General features: G+C 35.6%; 1 protein-coding gene across 4 annotated transcripts; it reads right to left on the bottom strand.

Moving 5' to 3' along the window:
* Positions 1-3096: 3096 nt before the first annotated feature.
* On the bottom strand, positions 3097-22797 carry LOC113692785 (DNA ligase 4). Of its 4 annotated transcripts, none has more exons than XM_027211341.2 (27): positions 22312-22791; positions 21514-21605; positions 20585-20670; positions 20307-20443; positions 19886-19960; positions 19571-19662; positions 18853-18924; positions 16611-16690; positions 16465-16502; positions 16376-16382; positions 16047-16202; positions 14816-14891; positions 12532-12656; positions 12411-12445; positions 12268-12326; positions 11529-11612; positions 10431-10526; positions 10300-10348; positions 9246-9333; positions 8928-9113; positions 8376-8501; positions 8200-8299; positions 8016-8121; positions 7712-7842; positions 7460-7624; positions 6014-6160; positions 3097-4008 (listed from the first exon to the last, which is right to left on the bottom strand). In XM_027211341.2, the coding sequence occupies exons 1-27, from the start codon at positions 22648-22650 to the stop codon at positions 3243-3245; spliced, it is 3513 nt and encodes a 1170-aa protein (XP_027067142.1). In that variant the 5' UTR covers positions 22651-22791; the 3' UTR covers positions 3097-3242. The 4 variants fall into 4 exon arrangements, with proteins under 4 accessions (XP_027067142.1, XP_027067141.1, XP_027067143.1 ...); XM_027211340.2 differs by having other exon boundaries at positions 8928-9128; positions 22312-22790; XM_027211343.2 differs by having other exon boundaries at positions 3966-4743; positions 8928-9128; positions 22312-22797.
* Positions 22798-23526: the final 729 nt, after the last annotated feature.

Raw genomic sequence — 23526 nt, forward strand, 5'->3', positions numbered from 1 at the left:
GTGTTGGGAATTCTCGTGTCCTAATCACTATTAATTAACTCCATCATTGTCTGAACAACTGTTATCACATATAATCACGCAAGATCTCTACGAGTGCCCTTTCTTCTTCTTCCTTTTTCTACCTTTCTTCGATTATGGAAGTTAAATATTTTTTGCTATCAGAATTCAATAAATTTTTTCTCATACCTTACAAGTTGATGAATCTGTTATTTTCTCCTCTGTACTCTATTTCACACTTGATTACATACTTTAGATGTCAAACTCATCCCACACCGTATTTCTAAAACTTTTGACGTCAAATTGAGATGGATTCTCACATGTGGATCCATTCTCATGTCTTATATTCATTTGCAATTCCAGAAAAACTGAAATGTAACCCCACTCACAGACACCTTATTTCCGCGATCCATCCATAATACATGAAATTTTTGAGCTGTACCACCAAGATAATTCCCTCTACTCTTCACGGCTATGGAGTTGATTTCACCTCCATGCCCGTTTGAGAAGTTTCCCTTTCTTCTTGGTCCAAAATGAAAGTTTATGTCCTACTGCAGCTATTGAGTAGCTATTCCAGCTTTTTTATCCTTAAGTAGCAAACATGTGTGAAATATTCGGCCGGGGGGGGGGGGGGGGAGGGGGGAGGACATGTACAAAAAAAAAAAAAACATGTGTTTATCCATTTAACAAAAAAAAGAAGCAAAAAGAAAAAAAAAAAAACTATGACACACTTCGACAGAAATTGAGGAAGCAATTCTTTAAAAATCAACTTCATGGTTAATTGAACTACATGCCAATTTTGTGATATATGAGAATCAATTTACAGGCAATTGCCCCAAAAGAAATAAACAAGCTAACCAAGATCAATACATAATACAATCTTTAGTTAAATAATCACAAAAACCTAACCTTTGCAATTAAACTAAGATAATCACAACTCACATGCCCTTGAGACAACTAAGTTCGACACAAGCTACAAATCTCATGATTAAGCTTTTAAGATCATTTTCAGTTTTTCATAATGAACAATATCCCATGGAAAACTTCCTTTTTTCAAAAAAGTGGGAGGAGAGTAAGCAATTCAAACCTTTCTTCTTTTCTGTTTCTTTTTTAATTTCATTTCGGTAGCAGCAATCAAAGTTTGCTTTTCCTTCTCTTCCCAAATCTCAAAACATGTAAATTTTTGTTTTTTTAACTGCCATAGACACTATCAAAATCTCCATATCTATTTATAAAATTGTACTTTTTCCCTGACACTTAAATAAAATTACCCCCACTATTTGCCTCCATTACCCCTACTAAAATCTCCGTCTCTATATATAAAATTATAGTTTTGCCCTCACACGTAAACAAAGTTGGCCCCACTATCTCTCAACAAAATTTAAGTATTAGAGAATTGTCCCCACCAAAATCTCTATATATGCATGAAATTATAGGTTTATCCCCACACTTACATGAAATTACCCTCACTACCCTTCAACAAAATCCAAAGTCGTAGTGTATATAATCTTTATTGGTTATTTCAATAAGTATATAAATACTCTATTGATTTGTCATTTTTGTTCAACATATATTTTTTTTATCATTGTATGTAAGAAGAATACCATTAATATTTATAGAATAAGGAGATACTGTTTCTAAGAAATTAGTTGCTAACATTATTTCCAAAATCTCATTAAATCCTTCATTTTTAACTAGAAGTCTAATAGGAATTCGATTGCCAGTTAATTCTATTTCTGTTTCTACGGCCTCTCTCTTATTTCATGGGTTTCTCCATTAAAATTAGTATATTGATAAGGATCTTATAATTGATAAATAAGTAATTACTCAACCAATCTATAAGATATATACTTCCCATTAGCACTTGTATCTATCAAAATATTATAGTTCTTCATATTTTTTTCCATCCCAATATCTAGTTTTTATTTTATAATTTGTCATTATTTTACGGTTACAACTGTACACTTTGTTATATGTCTCTATAGTCAAACAATTTAACAATATTTAAAATAAATGACACCACCTTCTCTCAACAAGGAAAAAGATTCAATTTGCATTTATTCTTCTTCTTTATCTATTCCAATGTGCTCCCGGTACACAAACCTATTTGAAAAGAACTCACAAACATTGTTCATTTTTTATTTCATCTTAACAAAAATCTAGAGGAAATTTATTAGGGTTGTGAGAGGAGAAGGGGAAGAATCATTTATTAGGAATTTGCAATTTGAGAGATATTTGTATCATATTGTTAACTTTTGGTGTACATTGTTAGTTAAACAAATTTTTTTATATTGTAATTAGTAAAGTTTCATATACTAGCTTTGTCCCCACTGAATTTCCTTTCTAGCTCCACCCCTGAAAGTACATTAAAAAGTAGTCAAAAATATACGCACTTGCCAAGAAAGTCCCACACTATTTGTTTAAATGTTTGTCTGAATCATTTCAAATCTATGAGATTCTGTCTATATTCTGTCTGTCTGAATCATTTCAAATCCATGATATTCTCATTCCATGATATTCTTATTCAGATCCGGGGCTGGAACGGTTGCTCACCAGAGCAACCGTTTTCTCATTCTATGGATTCTGTGTTGTGCTAATTTTCATGAACATCAAGATTCAGGGGTTGAGTCCATATAGCCGCGTATGCAATTAGGTACTCAGCGGAGTACCCATAATTGCAAATGGTCTTTTGGCTTTTCTACTTTAGTCAAAAAGACTTAGTCCTACCAATTTGGGTCTGAACACATAAAGGTTTGAGGAATGTAATTAGAAAAATACCACTTGCATCTCAAATGATCAATTCATGACAAACAATAAAAGAAAAAGGGGGACTAAAAAAATTGCAAACGTTTGACGATCCCCGTGTTGGTTTTATATTTGAGCCTTCCATGGTTCTTCTCAAAGGAAAAAGGTAAAACACACCAACGACCAGTAGAGGAAGAAGGGCACAACATTAATATTGGACATCATCAAAAAAGCAAAGGATTTCTCCTTACATTTCATGTTAGTTTATCTGTGTGTTCCTGTTTCAGTTGGTATTCTTACATGAGGTAAAATAGTCATTTTATGTTAGCTGGATTAGGATAGGGGGCTAAGTGATGAAAAAATTATCACCAGAAGCTAATATTAGTTTGATTGCATACCTTAATTTCAATGTTATATGCATGACTCCATTTACATGTTTGGTGTACAGCAGCAATATATGCCAAACCAGCAATACACAGAAGTTTTAGGTCTTCTACCAATTACCAGTCCTTGAGCAGCTCCCCAGCCACATCCTTATAGCTAACCTTCCTTTTCTTTTCTGGCTTTGGGTTAGGATCCAGGGAGGATCCTTCATCTGCAAAAGCAGGATCTGTGCCCCTGGTCTTTCGGCTTTCTATTGGTAACGTTTCATCTCGAATGACCCGATCCTCACTTTTAGCCTTACTATTTCCAAGGCTTGGAATCATGTGCATTAACATGGCTTGAACAGGATCAACCATCTGCTCTAGCTTCTCATTCTCTTCAGTACCATTTCTGTTGCCTGATCCCATTCCATTATCTTCAACAACTCTTATCCCATCTCCGCTTTGATCTTCAGGATATTGTTCAATTGTTTTCCCTTTTTGTGATAATTCGCTATCTTCTATCATCAGATGCTCTTTTGTTGGACTCTGCTTGCCAATCAACCCACCGCTTTCACTATTTCCTGTTTGGACAACAGATTCTTTCTGAAAGGTCAAATTAGCTGAAGAGCCACTTCCATCTGATTCATCTTCATTTATTTTTGCAGGCTTTCCTCCACGTGCTCTTACCCTTCGTGGCTGGTTGACCACAGTTTTCCCTCTAGTTTTATTGGTTCCACTGGATCTTCCTCTTTTTGTCCTTCTTTCTTTCTTAGGCAAGGTAACAACTCTAGGTTTGTTGGTTGTAGCTTGACGAATTGTCGTAGTTCCATATTCTTTAGATACTGGTGTATTATGCTCTTCTGCCTTATCCAAACTAGACCACTTGTCCAGATTCAGCTCACTGCAGGGCCAGCACCATAATGTTTTAAATTAGTAACAGCGAAATTCTAAAACTGATGCAGATAAGGGTGGATTTCTTGGCTAAAAAATGAAACATAAATCATTGTTAGAAGAGTACATTAGCAATGGGGACAATTGGCAATAAGCACCATAAGGCTTTTCAAAGGAACGTTTACACTCAGCTACACAACCGAGAATAAAGACAGAAGTGTAATGCATCTTCTATAGTTGATGATTTGATGAATGCTACAAAAGTAAATAATCATGTCTATCTCTAAAAGAACTTCCCATTTTGGATGGGTATTTATGGTTCAAAATGTTTTGAATCAAGCACCAAGGTAACTCAATTTCCTTCAACTGATACTGATGTGTGGGATAATCAAAACAAGATTCGCTGAAGGATAAAAACTAAATTTAACCAAAAGCGTGATAAGAGAATTACGAAAAACTGCTATTTCCGAATTAGCAGAACCTATAAATGCAGCGCTCCCTTAGCTAGGCCAATGCAGCAAATACCAGCCTTATCTTTGTTAGACTCGCAGTGTCATACACCAAAGCAATAGTCAGCTTATATGGGATCACAAACACTGAAAAGGTTCAATACTTAGAAGTGCAACACTAGGAACAATCAAATTGCCCCATAAACTTCCCATTTTTTCGCGTCAGTGACTTAGAACAGTGAAAACCAGAAGCAGCAGAAAAGTCCATAACCGAACACCACATTTGGACCTGTATCCTATATGCAGTGAAACAAATAGTAAAAGCTCTGAAGGAAGTCAAGGAAATAAGGAGCCCCAAATCCCTCCTGTTGAAACCCAAAAAAAGAAAGGGAAAAAGGACACCAGGAAACTTCAAACAAAAAGATGCAATTCTCCTAGATATCATGATAAGAACATTTCTTCCCCTCAGTTCACTAAAAAACTGACAGTGGTAATCAAACACATTAAAATTAACAGCTGTGCTGCTTTTTCTGTATAACAATTCTACTATATCTTTTGAGTTCAGATAATTTTTCCAACATAGAAATATATTTACACTTAGCTCCACAATGATCTAATGCAGCCTATGCAATGTTGTGACTACAACCTTTTCAAAAAACCATCTAATCTTTCATTTTCTCTGTTGCCATCAATGCAGAAACAGCCATGCTTGCACATATATGACCCATAAGGTCTTGCTTCAGGCAAATTTTTTTTTGTTTTTTTGAAAGATTCAGGCAAGTTTCTATATAAGCCTCTTAACAACAAAAACAATGAAAACATTTGATTTAGGTATTCATATTCTGGTTTCAGGAAAGAAAATATTCTTTTGGGGCCAAATAAAGAAAACTCATGTCTCTATTTGTCCAGGGAAAGAAGAAAATTTTAAAAAAGTACATAAAATATATCCAGAAGTAAATATTTTATAATTAGCAGTGTAGAGCAATATAAAGATCTCTAGCCAACCATCAATGTTTTTTCGTCATTCTTGCAAAAACTTTCCAAAAGCTTTTTTTTTTTTTTTTTTTTGAACCACAAATTGCAAAAAAGTGATAAGGTAAGAGGTTGCAGTATTTATGTCATGCATTTCCACATGGCATAGTTCTAGTCGACCTAAAAATTGTTATATGTTATTAGGTCCTGAACAACTAATTAGCTTTTCAAATATAATTAGAAACATGCTATGGATATTACCAAATAGACTGAACAGCCATTTTGCATGAGGCTTAGTATGTTTTTGAATAAAATATTACCTCATAGCAATCACAAGATTCGAAATGTTGATGGAGGAAAAACGTTACCTCTATAACATGAATGAAGTTAAAGCATATTGTTATAGAACTATTTATCCTTACTTCGATGGCCATGCTGTCCATCACATGCAAGTACAACCAATAACCATTTACATCATGTCAAATTTCTATTGATTTAGAGCATCAAAGCAACAATAGTGAGGCCCTTGCTAATTCAGCAAAAAAAATATGCAGCACCTATGCAGCACATAGTAAATATATGTAAACCACTTACCTCTCCAATATCCATTCTTGCATGTTGGGCTTCAGACTGTAACTCTCCTCTGACAATTTCTGGTCCTTCTCAATGCAGTCCTCCAACCACTGAGAAGAAACAACATGCAACCCTTGACTAAGTAGAAGATGCTTCTCAGCTGATAATCTGACCATCATAAAAAGTAGGAGAATTATTATATTTTATCCAAGATAGCACCAACACATAACTAAAAATAGGCAATAAATAGAGCCTTGTCAACAATACATACTTGAATTTGCTCAGAAATGTTATAAGAGCTAAAGAGGCCACTTAATAATTGGTGAACATTGCAAGCATAATTTACACTCCCTCCGTCCCATTGAAAGTATTATGCTTTCTACTTTGGTTTGTCCCAAAATATTGTCACCTTACCAAAAATAACAAAGAAATTTGTCATCTATTTCTTAGCTCTACCCTTGCATAAAAATATTAGTTTCTTACAAAATATTAGTTTCTACCCTTGTGGGTCCGAACAAGACTTTTACAAGCAAAACAAGAGACACAAATTTGGTGCATGATATACAACTCATGCTAAACCACCAGCTCTTGGGCTGGTGGCCACCACCAAGCCCTTAAGGCTTTGGTCGGGTGGGAGGCAAGCCCTTAAGCCCTCCCACCAAAATGCCACTCTTGTGGCGCTGCTTCAAATCCAGACGGGTGCGTAATGCATCCGTCTGGTCCGGTGGTGGTTCTGTCCCCATCGGTCCCCCATAGGCTCAGTTGGGCCTCCCCCTAGTTAGAGTAGGAGTAGGAGTAGGGATGACAATTGACAAAATATATATATATATATATACAACTCATGCTAATGAATGGAGCGTGTGTTTCACCAAACCAAGAAAAGTTTTGAGCCTTTTGATTAGGTGTGGGCCATGTCTTTTCATTGTCTCCACACCATAAATATAGCAATGCATCAGACACACTTTAACCATGCATCTCAGGGACAAAGTGGGAACACAAGAGTGCAATATTCTATTGTTTCCAAAGCATGACAACCAATATTAGTTTTAATCAATCAACTCCAATCAATCTTATTCTTTGGAAACTAACATTCTCAGATTTTTGCTAGCATTTTACCCCTCAGTAACAGATACTCTTATTAAGGCAATCCAGAAAACTTATCATCCATTCACCAATTAGATCAAAGCCAAGATGTTAATGGTGATAGACCTTACTTTGGATTCCAATTAAAGCAGCTAATTCCAAAAACCCAATTATCACTTGTAATTAATTTCACACATTCCTGGATTTGGTTGTTACCAAAAAACCCAACTATCACTTGTGATTAATTTCACACATCCCTGGATTTGGAAATGACAAAGCATTGTTACAGTTGCAAAACTCGAAATCTCAGCAACTGGGACAGACGACAATATAACAGTTTATAAAATTGTATAAATTAGAGAATATATTATTTTTCTAGCTTACCTACTAAATAGCAAATTGAAGTCCACAGTTAATTCTGGCCCAGACAAGACGATTACATGGGTAGCATGAGAAAGATCATCACTAATTCTGCCACCACCAAAAGAAACTGCAACCTTCAATCTCCTCAATGCAAGTTCCACTAGGACTTTCCACTCCAAGTTAATTCTAGACACATGTACTGAGAGATTAAATCCACATCAACTACAATTTCCGCATCATTCTTGAATTATATAAAAAATGGAAGCATCTTACATAGACTGCGCTGGAAAGTAAAAGTAAAAGCAGCAACCAAGAAAACGAGCCCATTCCTCCTTTGGACAATATTTCTTTTTGTAATAGTCAATCCTCTTCGGATGCTCTCTTCGATCAATGTTGCTCAAAAGCTTCAAAACAGAATAAATCAAGAAACTGATTAGTGACAACAATGGTAACTGGGACCCATGATGTTGCTGAAGCGTTGAAGACTGCATTGCTAGCCTTTTCATATTTTTCCACAAGAGTTAGGAGCTATAGTCCATAGAAGGCTTAAAAAAGACAAACTTCAATTTGATGATACCTGTCTGAGATCTGTAATATCAACATCCACATAGTAAGAGTCAGAGAATTGGTCAATTTCTTCCTCTAACTTTCTCTTCGTGCGTTCAGAAAGATAAAGAAAGTACCTTTTAAGGATATAAATAAACAGTTAAAATGGAGCATAATGACTGACATAAATACAAACTTAAGAGTTGAAAGCTAACTTTGGCTGTAAGGGAAGGAGCTTCTTCTGCAAACAGCAATCGAGAAGCCAAGAATAATGAATAACATCACCATGAAGCTTTGCTGCCTGAAACTTGATTCCTGCAACACATTTCTATTCAACGTAAAACTTTCAATGTTTGTAGGTACGAAAGTAAGAGAGAGGAAGAGAGAGAACCTCTACTTTCAGCTGCAATACAGTGTGTGACTGAGTTATTCAAATTCATTGAGAAATTGCCCCCATTCTCCACCACCATTTTGTGCAACAGATCCACGGAATGAGATGAAGGAACATTAGCAAAGTCTTATGGATGTTAGGAATGTCAAGAAATCGGCCGCTTAGGAATTTCACATAACAAAAAGCCCTGATGCTTCAAATGGTTTACCTGTATTCCCAGAACTTAGGCAAACGAATTCTAATTGACCAACAAAATTCACAAGATATCCGCTATAGAAATTCATGTGAATTTTGTATAGCAGAAATGCAATTTCTGATGCCTCATCCACCAAATGATGGGAGAAAACATTCTAGGCAAGATGAACTTCAGAAGCAATTTGTAATGATAAGTGCTCTAAAACAGAAAAGGCAGTCCAAAATACCTTATCAACTAGCATGGAGAAACAAGAAGCAAAATAAAAGATGACATATTACGCTAGTATGTGAAATGGGTGCATAAGTTAGGCCATGCTAGAAACTAAATAATTGTCAGAAGTAAATGACGAAGGATACAGAACATCATTTTTGCAAATATAAGCGTTTCACTCTTTACAGTGGAAACATCAGTCTGGATGAAATGAGAAGGAACAACTGAAAGATTCTTCTCCCCTTTTTTGGCTGACTTCATGCGCTTGGGTTTATGATCCTGTGAATCTCCATAAGCTTCCCCTCTTTGTGTGGTACCGTTGCTGGAATGAACTAACTTCACAAAAGCTACAATTAAAAGTATGAAAAATTTGACAAATGAGCAAATGACAAACATTTACGATAAAAGAAACACCGACTTAACAAGCTAGAATAGAAACAATTGAACAGTTATTATCTACTTACTATGCACATCAAGGCATTCATGCCAAGGCTTGTCAAATCTTACTCGATCAATCCGTGGAAATCTCAGGCTGTATGGTGCAGCAAATACCTTGAAAGATAAGTCATTCATCAACCCCATAACTTTCACTACTATCTTTTGCAGGTTCACAAATCAATGCAAATGCATAATCAACCTGCATCGTATAAGCTACCTAAGAAAATAAGGTTTTTGAAGTTAATCTTCGTGTGTAAACCCCCAGAAGTTTCTTCTAAGGCTTCACCTTACAGTATTAAATCGTCCATATCAACCATCTCAACAAGGCACCTCTCCTCTATTCACCATCAATCAAGTACTTCAAGTATTTCCAAACTTTCAGGTACAGCAACTAACCTCTGTTTCTACCTCTTTTCTTTGTTATAGCCACCAAAAATCAGACATCTGCTCAATCTGTGCTACTTCTCTAGGAGAAGAAAACATAATTAACAAGAGCAGGCACAGGGTGGAGATAGAAGGGGTTGTCAGCTAGTCAATGGATCTGGAAGCATCTGAGGTTAGTGGTGTTCACAGGGGTTTGGGTTATGGAGCATCCTCATCTGAAAAGAATTGCTCTAAAAGGATTTTATCTTCTGCAAGGATTTTATGGGGAATTATTACCACAAAAAACACACACAATATCAAAAAGCATCAATATGTGATATTGTAGTGTAAATTTTAGCAACCAACAGAATAAATACCTTAAGGAAAACATTAAGACTCTAATTTTCCTTCTTCTCTCTTGGTTCTTATGTATGTTCTTCCAACATGACTGCCTACATTGTCCTGGATAAATGTGACTTCTACATGCCAACCATTATTTTTAACCACCAGAGCCCTTCTTGCAATGAAATATGTGCCCAACTTGAAAATTTCAACACTATAGAATTGCAAGGGATAAGAACAACAGAAACAAGTTGCAGAAATTTTTAAAAAAAAAAAATTTCTCTAACTTCCCCCAAGATCTAATCATAAAGGAGCAACTAATATGTAGACAAGAAAATGAAATAAATATAACCAAGGAAATTACTAGCTTCTTACCTCAGATTTTATGGTCCGAATATCACTAGTAATCGAAACAATAACTGATCTACATGGTATAAGGAAAGGTTTAGAAAAGATCTACATGATAAGTGCCAGTTATGATCATAATTTGGTATAAAAGTGTTTACTTCTCTGGACTTTCAATCCAAACATCTGGCCTCTCTTTCGAATTATTAGTAACTTGATAAAAGCTTGGTGCCGCCTTCTTTGGGTATTCATATTTCCTTCAAGAGGAGATCTTGTGTTAGTGAGACCATATACAAAAATTCATAAACCTTTAAATTAAAGAGTACAAGTCAATTGCACCTGAAACAGTCCACTGCTAATTATTTTGCTATTGAGTCCTCACCCTCAAATTGTGTATTATGAGAAAGTAACAACAAAAATGATAAAGCAGACAACTTATTGCAGGAAATCTAAGTTCAATGGCCTAACGAGAGTAATTTCCATCCAAGCAAGTTAGAAAAGAAACTTGGTCCAGGCAAAATTAGCTGAATAACAAATTTGAACTTGCCACAGAATCATGCAACTGTATCTTCACAAAATCAGTTGCTTTGCTTTTTAAATTCATGCTAGAAGCATTGCATTTACAATTTATTTTAGGGTGTCCTTACACGCTTTAGATTCAAAGTCTAGGTAGAAATTCTTAACTATTCTGTTGTTAATTGTTACAGATTCCAAATAGTTACAGCTTCAGCAGAAATGTGTTTTTCCTTTGAGGGTAGGTTCAAAATTTTCATGCTTTCAAATAGTTTGAAGGGATTCTGGACTCTCCTTAGGAGGCAAAATTTTTGTCAACCCATTAATTCTCACACAAACTTCCAATTTTAAAGATAGAAAACATTTATGAAATGCACATGGACTTTTCAGCTCAAAGCAACCTTACCATAAGCATATGAACCCAAAGAATTTTAGGCAGGATTCTTGTGACAAATTTTAGTTAACTATTTCACACAAATTCCAGCAAATACTCAGTTGTTGTTTTAGGCCAAGTACCCTAATTTTCTGAACATTAACAACGATAACCATCAGAAAATGCTTTGGCAATCAAATTAAGATTATAACGCAGTGAGACATGAGAATCCATTTTGAAAAGTTTTTCCTTCCCATTTCAGCAAAGGTTTGCTGTGTCACAGGTTCACCACAATCTTCAACCATCAAATAGCAAGTCATGTAGTTTTGGCATAGAAATCTTAGGGGTTAAGATCTTGTCATTTATATATTACCTGAAATAAGGTTTTAATTTTGTAACAACTATATCAAGCTCCTCATCAGAAAGTCCCGTACCAACACGACAAAACGAAATGAATCTGCAGCATAAAGCTAAAATGAGAATCTTTAACACTTATTTTATGTAGATAAAGCAAAACTACTTCCAATAGTACAAACATCAGCAACACATGACCAACATCAACAGATTAGACTTTATATGAGAAAGAAATGCACCAAAACTTTGATTTAATTCATTCATATTTTCAGCACCATAACCATGCAAATCACCACTATAACCAAGAATTTTGCCAAACAGCTTTAAGTAACAGAAACAAGAAGTTTCTTTGCCAAATTGGATTAAAATATGGTGGAACTCTGTACGAAAACTAGCCATTTTCGCCTCATGCATATTTGTGACTCTCAAGTTGCTATACATCACATGACCCCCTATGACCCTTAAATGCAGGTGAGACTTAAATGATCATCCAAAAAGGGCTAATGTATAAAGTTCATTCATTTAATCATATGGAAAAGAAATATATCACTTAATCAAACAGGAAAATGGAACAACAGAAGATGTACTGAAATCATAAAGTTAAAACAAGCCATGTGAAAAAAGTCCACAAATGCTTAACATCTTGAAAGATGGTTAAAGGCAAGATAGCAAACCATGAACAGCAGAAAATTGGATCCATAGGAAGGAAAACTGAAGCATGGTGTTAATTCAGCCTGAAAAAATGACAGAATTCTTACCGCCTAGGATGGGTATTTGGCATTGGACGCTCTGCAAGTCCTACCAAAAACTGCGCTACCTTTATGACAAAATAACATAGAAAGCATAGTTTAGTAATTAACCAAGAGATTCAGATGCATCGAAGGGATAGGCAGAATCTTACTTCCCCTCCACGACGTCCAGAACCATAGTAGCCTCCTGTTGAAAGGAAATAATAAATCATCTTCGTTAAACAAGACATGATTGCTTGCATAAGCTGAACTTAGAAAGGAATTACTTCTTACCTATAATGAGGACATCTAAGTCAGAACCAGCTCTAACATACTCGGGCTTCAACTTAAGCCACTTTCCACTCCGATCACTTGGCTCCCATTTGGAAGCAAGATCTTTTAGGACGATTCCTTCATCCCTAAATAGTCAAAAGATCTTATACGTTAGAAAGTGCAAGACACAGAAAGCTCGTTTCCAGACGAACTCCGAGAGAGATAAACCAAATACGAAAAAGCATCATCCAGGATTTTCATATGTCTAGAGATTCTAAGACTGAAGGAAGAAGTTAAATCTGTTGAAACCATATGCTAAATCCAATAAATGACCGTGTAACTTATAACAATCAACCTCACCTAGATAATAACCAATACCAACAATTACTTATATATTTTTTTAAAAGACAGTGAACCGTTGAATCACCTAGTTGAACCGGTTAACCCGCAAAACAGTTAACTGGTTTGCTTACCGGTCTGGTTCGCTTATCTGTGACCATATGTTAATCTTTACTCAAGTTATCATTCACTGTTCAGATTCCTTTTCACTTTTCCTAGCCTATCACATTTAATGTTCATTTTTTCTAGCCTATCACGTTTAATGATTAAGTTCCCGGTTGTAGCTGCCAGCAATTTTGTTGTCTCTTGGACTCTCACTTCAACATGATGAAATTTTCCTTGACACCTGCTCCATCCTCAACGTAACTTACATTCAATTAGTAAATACGGGCCTTCTCTTAAGCATTTTTACAAGAAATCTTGCTAAGTATTAGTTTCTATTTAGGGAATGCAACTCTAACATCCATCTCGGATGTTATTATATGAAAATACAGACATGGAGTTCATTACTTACAAAGGCTTCTCAAAGTAAATTTTGAAGATTTCGAAATATGAGAATGAGACGAGTTGATAATTGGGGGTGGGGTGTGGGTGTAACTTCTGATAAATTTGTAAGAAGGTATTTACTTACTATTTACTAAATCAGAAAAATAATAAACTTCAAACAGGATTACCAAAATACACAAAATCAGCCCTTACACCACAACCACCTCCATTGCACCACCACAACCACCACCTTCCTTCACAACAAAGCCACCTCACATTCCTTAAAAACCAGGGCTAGTTTTCCCGAAGAAATATGTGAGAATTTTGGACCATTAGCAGGGCAAAATGGGACTAGGCAGGGGGCAATCTTCCGAACAACAATACAATGAGGACAAGGACTTGATTCTGAGCTGGACTGCACCGTGGGTGATGCTGTTGAGATTATCCAGTAGAGAGAAGAAAAAGTAGCCAAGGTCGCACTGACCTCGGACTTTGACAAGCACATCTCAAGATGCTGGCCTCCATGTTATTGTTAATTGTAGGTTCTCTAGATCTATATGCATGTTTGAGCTGTCAGTGTCTAATCAGACTCTATGAGTGGATCTTTCAGAGTGAAAAGGAGATTCGAGGGAAAAAGGGGTTGGGAATTTTTTTGGGGAACAGCAGGAGGCAGAAGCTGTTGCCGCGACGAAAGCAGAAAAGAAAGGAAAAGGCAGATTTTAGGAAGAAATGAGGCCCATCAACCGTGCAAGAACGTTGGATGCATTCTTTTTGGTGGAGGAAGGCATTGGTAGTGGCAGTGCCTGTGGTGGACTAATGGTGGAAGGAGGCATTCATTTTGGCTACTTTGGTAATTTTGTGTGGAAATTACTTATTTTCACAATTCAGCAAAAATCAATCAATTCCCTTCTTGCGTACTTCTCAAAAATTACACCCACCCCAAATTACAACTCTTACTATTCCCATATCTCCAATTCTCCCTATAATTTTTTTCCCAATTGGATACTAGCAAATTCTATCATGTCATGCTTTTTCCATAGTCATTCAACTTAAACAACACAAGATCAATTCAGTGTATTTTTGTCAAATAGCAGAATTAATTTGTGTTAGTATGGTATTGCAAGCTTGCTACCAACTTCAAGCAGGGGTTTGACACTTTGACAGCATTTATATCAACAAAAAGCTAACCAATTCACACTTGAAAATGCTACTCCGGACAAAGTGATGGTCAATACATAAATAAATGACTAAACAAATAATGCCTTCCGCAAAAAAACAATCAGTTTGTGGTTAGGCATCAGGAAGTACCGTGTACGTGGATCCCAGGGCTCACAATAGCATCAAACTAACAGCAAAAATTGCCAAGAGTTGATGGCCGATGTCAAGCTTATGCCTTGAATCTAACTATCTTTCAAACAATTAAGTATTTAAATGCAAAAACATTATTATTTTAAAAAAAAGGAAGACGAAAGCCACTGACCTATTCTCGATGGTGTCTTTAAAAAACTTCTCGACTTCGTCAAGGCTACGAGCTACAAAGGACCAACATGGCTCACCTATACAGCATGAAAAAGAGCAGAAGAGAAATCAAAAACTAGTGAACAGTTCCCAACTAAAGAAACATTTTTGAAAGCTAACTGCTGCTCTCGAGGCAGTTGCTTTAAACTAATCTATACGAAACTTCCATTTGATGACGAGGAATCCAAATACAGGTGCCAAACAGCTTTCATACTTAGTTCAGCCTCTTTTCTGTGAATAATTTTTTTATTGCACTGCAACAACTTAAATAATCACAGAAAAATAGTACAGAGAAAGAATTTTAAAAAAATAAAGAAAAAACTAAAGACTAAGAAGAAGCAAAATCGTTGCAATGATCACTTGGAAAGGAAGACAGCCGCACTCTATGACATGTTAACCACCATAGCTACTAAATTCTAAGAAGAAGAAAAATCGTTGCAATGATCACTTGGAAAGGAAGACAGCCACACTCTATGACATGTTAACCACCATAGCTACTAAATTCTTACTTCTACTCAATCTCCACATATCAGCTGACCAGGTGAATTGTACCCTAGATTATATAGCCAGATGTGTTATGAAAGCAGTACACCAAATTACCACATGTATACTAGCAAAAGTCACCCTCTAGATTTATGCAGAGTCTTAACTAATCGGTAGCCTAAATTGGTGCATAGCAACCACACAACATGTAAAGGTTACAGTAATTTCAAATTATTTATATGGAAAACTACCTGAAAAACATTAAAACCCACTATTGGTAGCTTCAAAGGAAACCTTGCCAACTGAAGATGAATCGAAATCATGAAATAGGCAAATAACTAATTTCATAACCATTTATACAAGAAACTAGGAAGAGATATGAGTCATCATGCTGTGATTACAGGTTACAAAACCATGAAAGGAACAAGTGGAAAACTAAAACACAAGAACATCATTATGCTTGGGGTAAATCCTTGGCCACTTCCCTGTAGCAACCCCAGTTGGACCAGCATTATCAGCTTCATACCAAAAAAGTTCATAAACAAGCAAACAACACTCAACAATGGCGTGATGCGTGCTACAAAAGCAACAATATATGGAATGAAATTTAAACTTTAACATCCTTCTTGTATCTAACAGGGTAACCAAAAAAATGCCACATGTTAGCCGTGCTAAGTGCAAGAACAGGTGATATTCAATAAAATGTTTACCAGGAGAGCGACTTGCGTTAAGACCACCATTAGGAACCAAAATTTCCAATCGACCTTTTATGGACTTGACAACCTTGCGCAGAAGATCATGGCGTTCTGCTAAAGTTTGGTGTATAACACTGGTATCTCCCACGTATAGAATGTCAAAAGCAACATCTACCCAGAGTTCATGTAAAGGAAATCCACATTCATATCCGAAATAACACAAAACGATAGATAAGCACTTTAGCTGCTCAAACATTTGTATTCCCTGACTTATATGATATTACCTCAAGAACATACCAGCTCTAATCTCTTTTACTACAGAACTCACTCACAACTAAGGATACAGCACATCTGCATCAGAAGAGAGTACGTAAACCAAATGACAACAATTTCTCGATTATGTTATTTTAGAACGAGATTTTCAAAAAGGTACCTGCCGATCACTATCAAGTCCCTCCTTTGCTGCCTTTGCTGCAGAAGGTGAAGAAATTAAAGAAGAAAAAAGTTCACTCAGCATGTCTTAGAGGAGTCATAAAATGGTGACATGACAGGGAAAAAAGTACCACCCATAACATGTACCTATTCCCTGATTGGAACCAAAATCTGCAAAACGGTTTTCAGATGTATCCCAGACCAACATTTCACCATCAAGAATACACCTGAACAGAGTGGGGAGTCAATACTGAATTGTATCCAACTAATCTGTACAAAAGTGATTTCATGAAACTCATAAAACGTGGAAAAGGAGTTGTAAACTACAGTACAGTCCAAGATACAAATTCCCATAGTAAATGGATGGTTGAACAAGAATGACTGAGAGAATAAGCTGAAAGGTCCTTAAAGCAACCAAACAAAAACATCTTGTGTCACCTTTAGTGCCAACTATAGTAATAATAATCCAACCATAAACTATCATTTAAAAAAAAAATTCACTTGGTATCCAAACTAAAGCCATAGAATTCACAACAAAGAGAATCCATTTGAGCATGACAAACAATGTCTACAATACCTAAATAGCAAGTCAAATCGTGATAGGCGACGGCAAATGTTGCATAGAAGTTTGTTAAGAGAATATAAATGTCCTTGTAGATAATAAATTAGTAAGGGTATTCTTGTAAATAGTTAGTTAGATTTGTACTCCTATAAATACTAGTTGGTCACTCATAATACGGTGACTAGATGTTTTCCTCCCAAAATACCTATTATCAAAGTTAAACCTCCAAAATTGGCCTTTTAACAACTCAGAACACTGATAATCTGTACACTAGTTTGGAACTTTCTGTCACCTGGTAAGAAAATCAATAATTGGTCACCAAAAACCAATAACTGGTTGCCAAAACGAAATTCTTGTTCATTTCTGCTGAGGTGCTTCCACTGTTCTTAAAAGAAGACAATTCTTTCTCTACAACCGACTCGTATAAGCAAAAAACCCTCAAATCCTGAACTTTGTGCCCCTTTTATTTGACAGACCATACAGCCTGAGAACTAAGTAAAAGACAGACACAAAGAAAGAACTGCAAAATGCTTCTCTCCTAGCAATGATCTAAAATCCAACTTAAAGATCAGCACATCAACTTCAACAAGTGGTTTTTATTCCTCCGTACTTTAAACTTCATGAGAAGATCATTGACCATCTGCATAATTAACCATTTGATGGAGACCATTACAGATACTTTTTTTTAAAAGCTTCTAAAAGGCAGCAAATCACACTTCATATCCCACAAATCTCAGCCAAAATATGTTAGCTTTCACGATGTTTGAACCTCATATAATCAAGGCAACATATCCAGCTCGTGATCCTTGTTAGCATAGCAATTCAAATTGTAGACTCTCAAAACCACATAATCATAGGCCAAAGTCTAGATATTCCTTTACTTTCTCATCAACAATTAGACAGTTTCTTGAAATTGCTTCGTCATTTTCATAAGAGTAGAAAAAGGGAATGGAGATGAATTGCTGAACAGTTTGTACAATTATCAGTACATGGACAACTGCTGTGTTTTGCCAATTTTATACAACTCATCTGCATATCTCAAGAAATCAACCAATAACACAGCCCCACCATTAGAAGAAGCACAAAAGCAACAGTTACTCAATACCTACTTTTTGCATTAACAGGTATGTTATTATTGTTCTAGTACAGTAACTACGCAGAAATTCGCCACTAACCTTATTAACGAAACTAGGTGGAAGAATAGCTTCCCTGTGTGGACCTCTATGGCTGCACAAAGTGATTATCTGGCAGTTTCCAGCTAGTATGTACATGTCTTTGTATGTATCAAAGATATTGATGATATAAATGAATGACTTTTGACCCAAAAAAAAAAAAAAACTACTCAGAAATGCACATAACAATAGATATTCTGTGAAGGAAAAAGATGGCACTTTGAAAAAATACTTTTTTTTTCTTTTTTGGGTTTTCTCTTTGATGGCTCACTTAACTAATAATGAAGGCCTTCACATTTCACAATCACAGATGCAGGTGAAAATATTCTTACGAGTTCTTTTCAAAAAGAACAGAAAATGGCCACTAACATATTTAGATGATATAACACTAACAAATATAATCTACAAGATGGAGAATAATTTTAATATACATATATATAAATATATATATGTATATACACACACACACATTTTTCATTCCACAGATCATTGTTCCTGAAAGTTCAAAAAGCATCACCGTAACCTCTCTCTGATAATCAAAGTAGCAGCAATGTAATAACAAATGGGTCCATGTGTGCAACAAGCAAACAATGATACACAAGGTAATATGAAATGATGGAACAGTAGGATATAGACTCTTCGGAGCTTTTCATACCTGTCAACCAGAATGTTCTTTGCAATGATGTCTGACATTGCATGTTCATACTCTGGATGATCAAGAAAACTTCTGCATAGGGATAAAAATAAACATCAATGATATTTACCTGAAACTTACAAAAATGGACATTATTGGCCTGTTCAGATGGCACTTTTCAATGTCATTTGCTCAACATGGAAAGAAGGAAATGCAAAAAGCTCAACACTTATTGATCCTAGGGACTGAGGCAGTCTCCATCACACTGTGCTTAATAGAAATGTGTGTAATCCAATAAGACAAAACTACCATACAGAACATCTGTTTTATTTTTAACTGTAAGACAATAAAATCCTAAGGATACTTGTGGAGAGCTTTAACTTGAAGGAAAACAAAACAAAACGGAAGGAAATGGGAAAAAAAAAATTTCTCTCCAAAAGTGGAAGAAAAGTTCAACTTAAACTTTGTAAACTTTCTTAAAATGCGAACCTTACCCATAAAATGTTAACCTACAAAATTATAATAGCAAATGTCCAAAACCATTTCTTTTCTTTCCAAAACTCCCAATCAACTTAAGAAAAAAAAAAACCATATCTTTTCTTTTCTTTAGTAACTTATCCCTTCTTTTCTTTTCTCCTCTCCTAAACTCCCAAACTAAGCCTAAAACTTCAAAACTGCCAGAAGCCGTTAAGTTTAAACCAATGAAAAGAAGGAGTACAAACCCACCAGGATAAATTACCTAGAAAAGAAACGTATTTCCGAGTTATTTTTATGAATTTGGATGCGATCACCATCAAATTTGCATTCGACAACAACTTCCTTCCCATGAAGCTGTTGGAGAAAACAATACCAAACAAAATTCACAAAGTTAGAAAAATTAAAAGATTAGATTGCAATAACAGAAGAAATACAGAAAAGTAAGAAGGAAAATCTATCTTAAGACATAAAAAAAGGTTGAGAAACGATTGTCAGATATCTGGGCATTTGAGCATTGAGCAAACCCTAATGCATAAACATTTCTGTTCTAAATATTTGCCAAGTATTGAAAAGCGACCTTTTTCCATGCAGCACTAGCATTGCTAACCCTTAGTGCTAGCTGAGGGCGCACAGGTTTTCCAACTTCTATGTCCTTCAAAAAAGAAAAACAAAAATGTTTAGCTAATATAGCAAATTCTTTTAATATTACTAAGAAAGATACAAGAACAAATAAAACAAGCACATGCAAACAGAAACAAGTATTTGCACCCATAGTTATTTCCAGTTCACATGAAAACGAGAAAGGAAAGAACCAATGAATCCTTTTTACATATCCACATGATAAAAGAAGATCTGATGGTACCATCAGCAGCTTGATACAAAGAAGATGAACTAACCAGTCTGAAGCTATAAAAGACCACAACATGCTGCACCATGTATCAACTACATATGAAATGAAAGAATTGGGACAAAGGGTTCTCCCAAGATTAGAATCTAACCTGACGCTTGTGTCGTTGACTTCGGTCCCTCAGTTTTTCACAAACTAGTTTCAAATCACATGTGACATTGAACAAGTCCTCCGCATCCGGATGGAATTCATGAAAAATGCTTTTTTCACTAATTCCCAACTTCAGATCTGAGCAAAGTATAATACACAGGGTGTAGAGATAACAGAAAAAAAATTCAATCAACACTGACTGTGGAAGACAGCAGCTAACATATTGAATCATAAAAAATAACTATTTATAAAATTCAATTATAACAGTAAAAGCAAAACCTTTGAGAATTATCATAATGATCCACTTCATTTCTTGAGCGTTTGTTCTCCTGATCAAATCAGAAAGAACTGCGGTTTTCTCTGCTCTGTTGCAACAAAGTTGAAATGTCCCATTTATCATCATGAAGGTAGCGCACAAAAGTGATAATAGTAATATCAATGCTAAAGCCATCAACTAAATGGAAGTAAGATACCTTTGAAGAATATAATCTAGAGAGATTGCATTTAGATCCTATTCATTCGTGAGTGTCCCAAGATTCAAGAGATTTTACACTAAACTTCTATATATCCATGCAAAACAAGTATACCCCCAAATAATGTGACCTCTACATCCTCTAAGGTGAACTATGGACCAATTCTCACGCCCTTAAATAAGGTAATTATTTTAATCTACAATATTGATGAATGCTGGTTCCATGCTTCACAACAACTTTTTACTTACTTTTAAACCACAAATACCCCATTTGTAAATATAGTTTCCCTGATTACTTTTTCAAAGAATTATTTACTTCACTTTTATCAGTAAGCACTATCCAGTCCTATAACTGTAGAAGCTTTTTGCATTGAAATCAGTTTTTACTTCTTTTTTCTTACATCAATAAATCTTGTGGAGATTATTCCTGTTCAAAGCCATTCTTCATTTGTCCAAAAACTCGGTTCATAAGCATACCTGGAGAAACTCAATATTCAGTGACTTTCAACTCAAATAAGCTCTAGCATAAGCTTCTACTCTACACTGTCTTCACCACGCATGACATATCCAAAGTCTTTTAAAAGTGAAAAAGCCAAATCAATTTCTACCTCAAGGGGAAAAGCACAGTAAGACGTACAAGTAGCTATAAACTCTTCCAAGAACCAAATGCCATGTAAACATGAAGCAGTAATTAAATTGAATGCACAATGTTTAAAGACTAAAAATCTTTTCATACCTATTTTCACTTGAAGACAAGCGATCAAGCTGTTCATTTAATTCTTTTAAAGTCAGCCCGCCAGAAGTCAAGCCTTGCCTTCTCTGTAAGACCTATTTTGCAGACAAAACTGATAATCAACAAACCACACTGATATCTGTACAAAATGTATATTCTTCTTTGGTGCACATCAAGCAGAACACTGCATACAAAAATCAGTACATGTTTCCTAAATCACCAAAAATAGAGCACCCGTTTTATGAAGCGGGCGGACTAAGATAGTGAATCACTAAACAAGCCATGACTTCAAAATTTTACATGGCATCTACAATAACTAGATTACAAAATGTAGTACTCTTTTCACGTACATAAGATTGCATTTTCTACATTTTGTTCAAAAACTAGTACAGATGTCCTCAGTGATAAATAATTACCAATCATCCTAGCGTGCCATTTCCATTAATGTTTTCTTTCTTTTATTTGAAAACAAATGATGCCCTTTTCACTAATTCTCCCAAAGCATATGTGACACCCATTTGGCAGCGCGCAATTTCTGATGGCAATTCACGGCCAAGATGCTGTCATTCCAACAACTGAACGGTAGAAATAACTTCGGAGAAATTTTGAAAATGTGGCAGGTCTCGCAGATGAACTATAGCCATCTACCAATTTAGCATTGTTTCTACTGTTTTAGTGTCTACACAAACTCGTGCAATTGCTACAGCCATAAATTGCTGAAACCCGAGTAAATTCCTTCATAAACAAACTCAAAGACAAAACGCAGGGTGGCAAAACTAAAACTTATGTGTTCAAGTAAACCTCGGAGGCGACGAGGGAGAAGTTGCCGGCGCTGGAGCCTGTTTTGGGGCCACCTTTGCGCCAATTGAGGAGGCGTTGGGCGTCCGGGGAGTCACGCGACATGCCGAGGGCGTCAATGAGGCAGGTGGCAAGCGCGTGCTCCTTGAGTCCATACGAACCGCGCTCGCGGTCGAGCACCGGCAGAATGAGGCGGATGGCGCTGAAATAGTCCCCCGGTTCCCGGCAGAAAGCATCGAGGAATTTGCGGAACTTGGAACGCTTCGTCGCCGAGGATTTGCTCTTCTGCATCCAGTTGAATAAGGAAACCATCACGTTGAATTTGATGTCCGATTCCTCCATTCTGGACCTTTTTTTTTTCTTTTTTGCCTTTTCTGGGCTATGATTTTGTTCGGTTCTTGGGGTTTTATGTTCATTTTTGGTGTTTGAAAATGAAGGGTTTAAATAGGGAACCGCCTGAACCTTGTTTGGTACCACCAGGAAGCTTGCTGAGTACAACTGTTTTTTTTTTTTTTTGGTCCCTCAGATTAATTGATTGGTTTGACTTCGTAACTTCCCCTATTTGCCACACTTCAGGTTTGTTTGTTCCATGGTCAATGGGATAACACAGGGATTTAATTACAAATCATGTGTCATCCCATGTTTGATTGCCTTTTTAATTTGGGTTAATTACATTTACTTCCCCTAAGATTTGACCATATTACCAATCAATTCTTATAATTTGTCCAAATAACAATCTCACCCTTTGAATGATCAAACATTTAACAAAAATCCCTTTAATGTCGAAAATGCCCTTATTGAGGCCATGTTGCATTAAAAAAGAACATATTTTTATTTTATTAACCCTGAAGCAATCCAAAAAAATAGAAAAAAGTTTTTACTTATTATTTTATAAAAACCATATATTTGCTTCCATAAATAGTTTTGAATCAATAATTATTTTAAATCTTAAAAATGAATATTAAAAATTAGATAAATTTAAAGAAAAATAAAAAAGAAGCAATTATTTTAAATCCCCAAGTATGGTTCGAATTTGTGGTTCAAGGCATGTTGCGGAGAGCACAAGACATATTTTCCTCAATTTAACCATATTTCAGGATTTAAAATAATTTCTTCTTTTTTATTTTTCTTTCAATTTATCTAATTTTTAATATTCATTTTTAAGATTTAAAATAATTATTGATTCAAAACTATTTATGAAAGCAAAGATATGGTTTT

Source organism: Coffea arabica, chromosome 6c, assembly GCF_036785885.1.
Source record: "Coffea arabica cultivar ET-39 chromosome 6c, Coffea Arabica ET-39 HiFi, whole genome shotgun sequence".
NCBI lineage: Eukaryota > Viridiplantae > Streptophyta > Magnoliopsida > Gentianales > Rubiaceae > Coffea > Coffea arabica.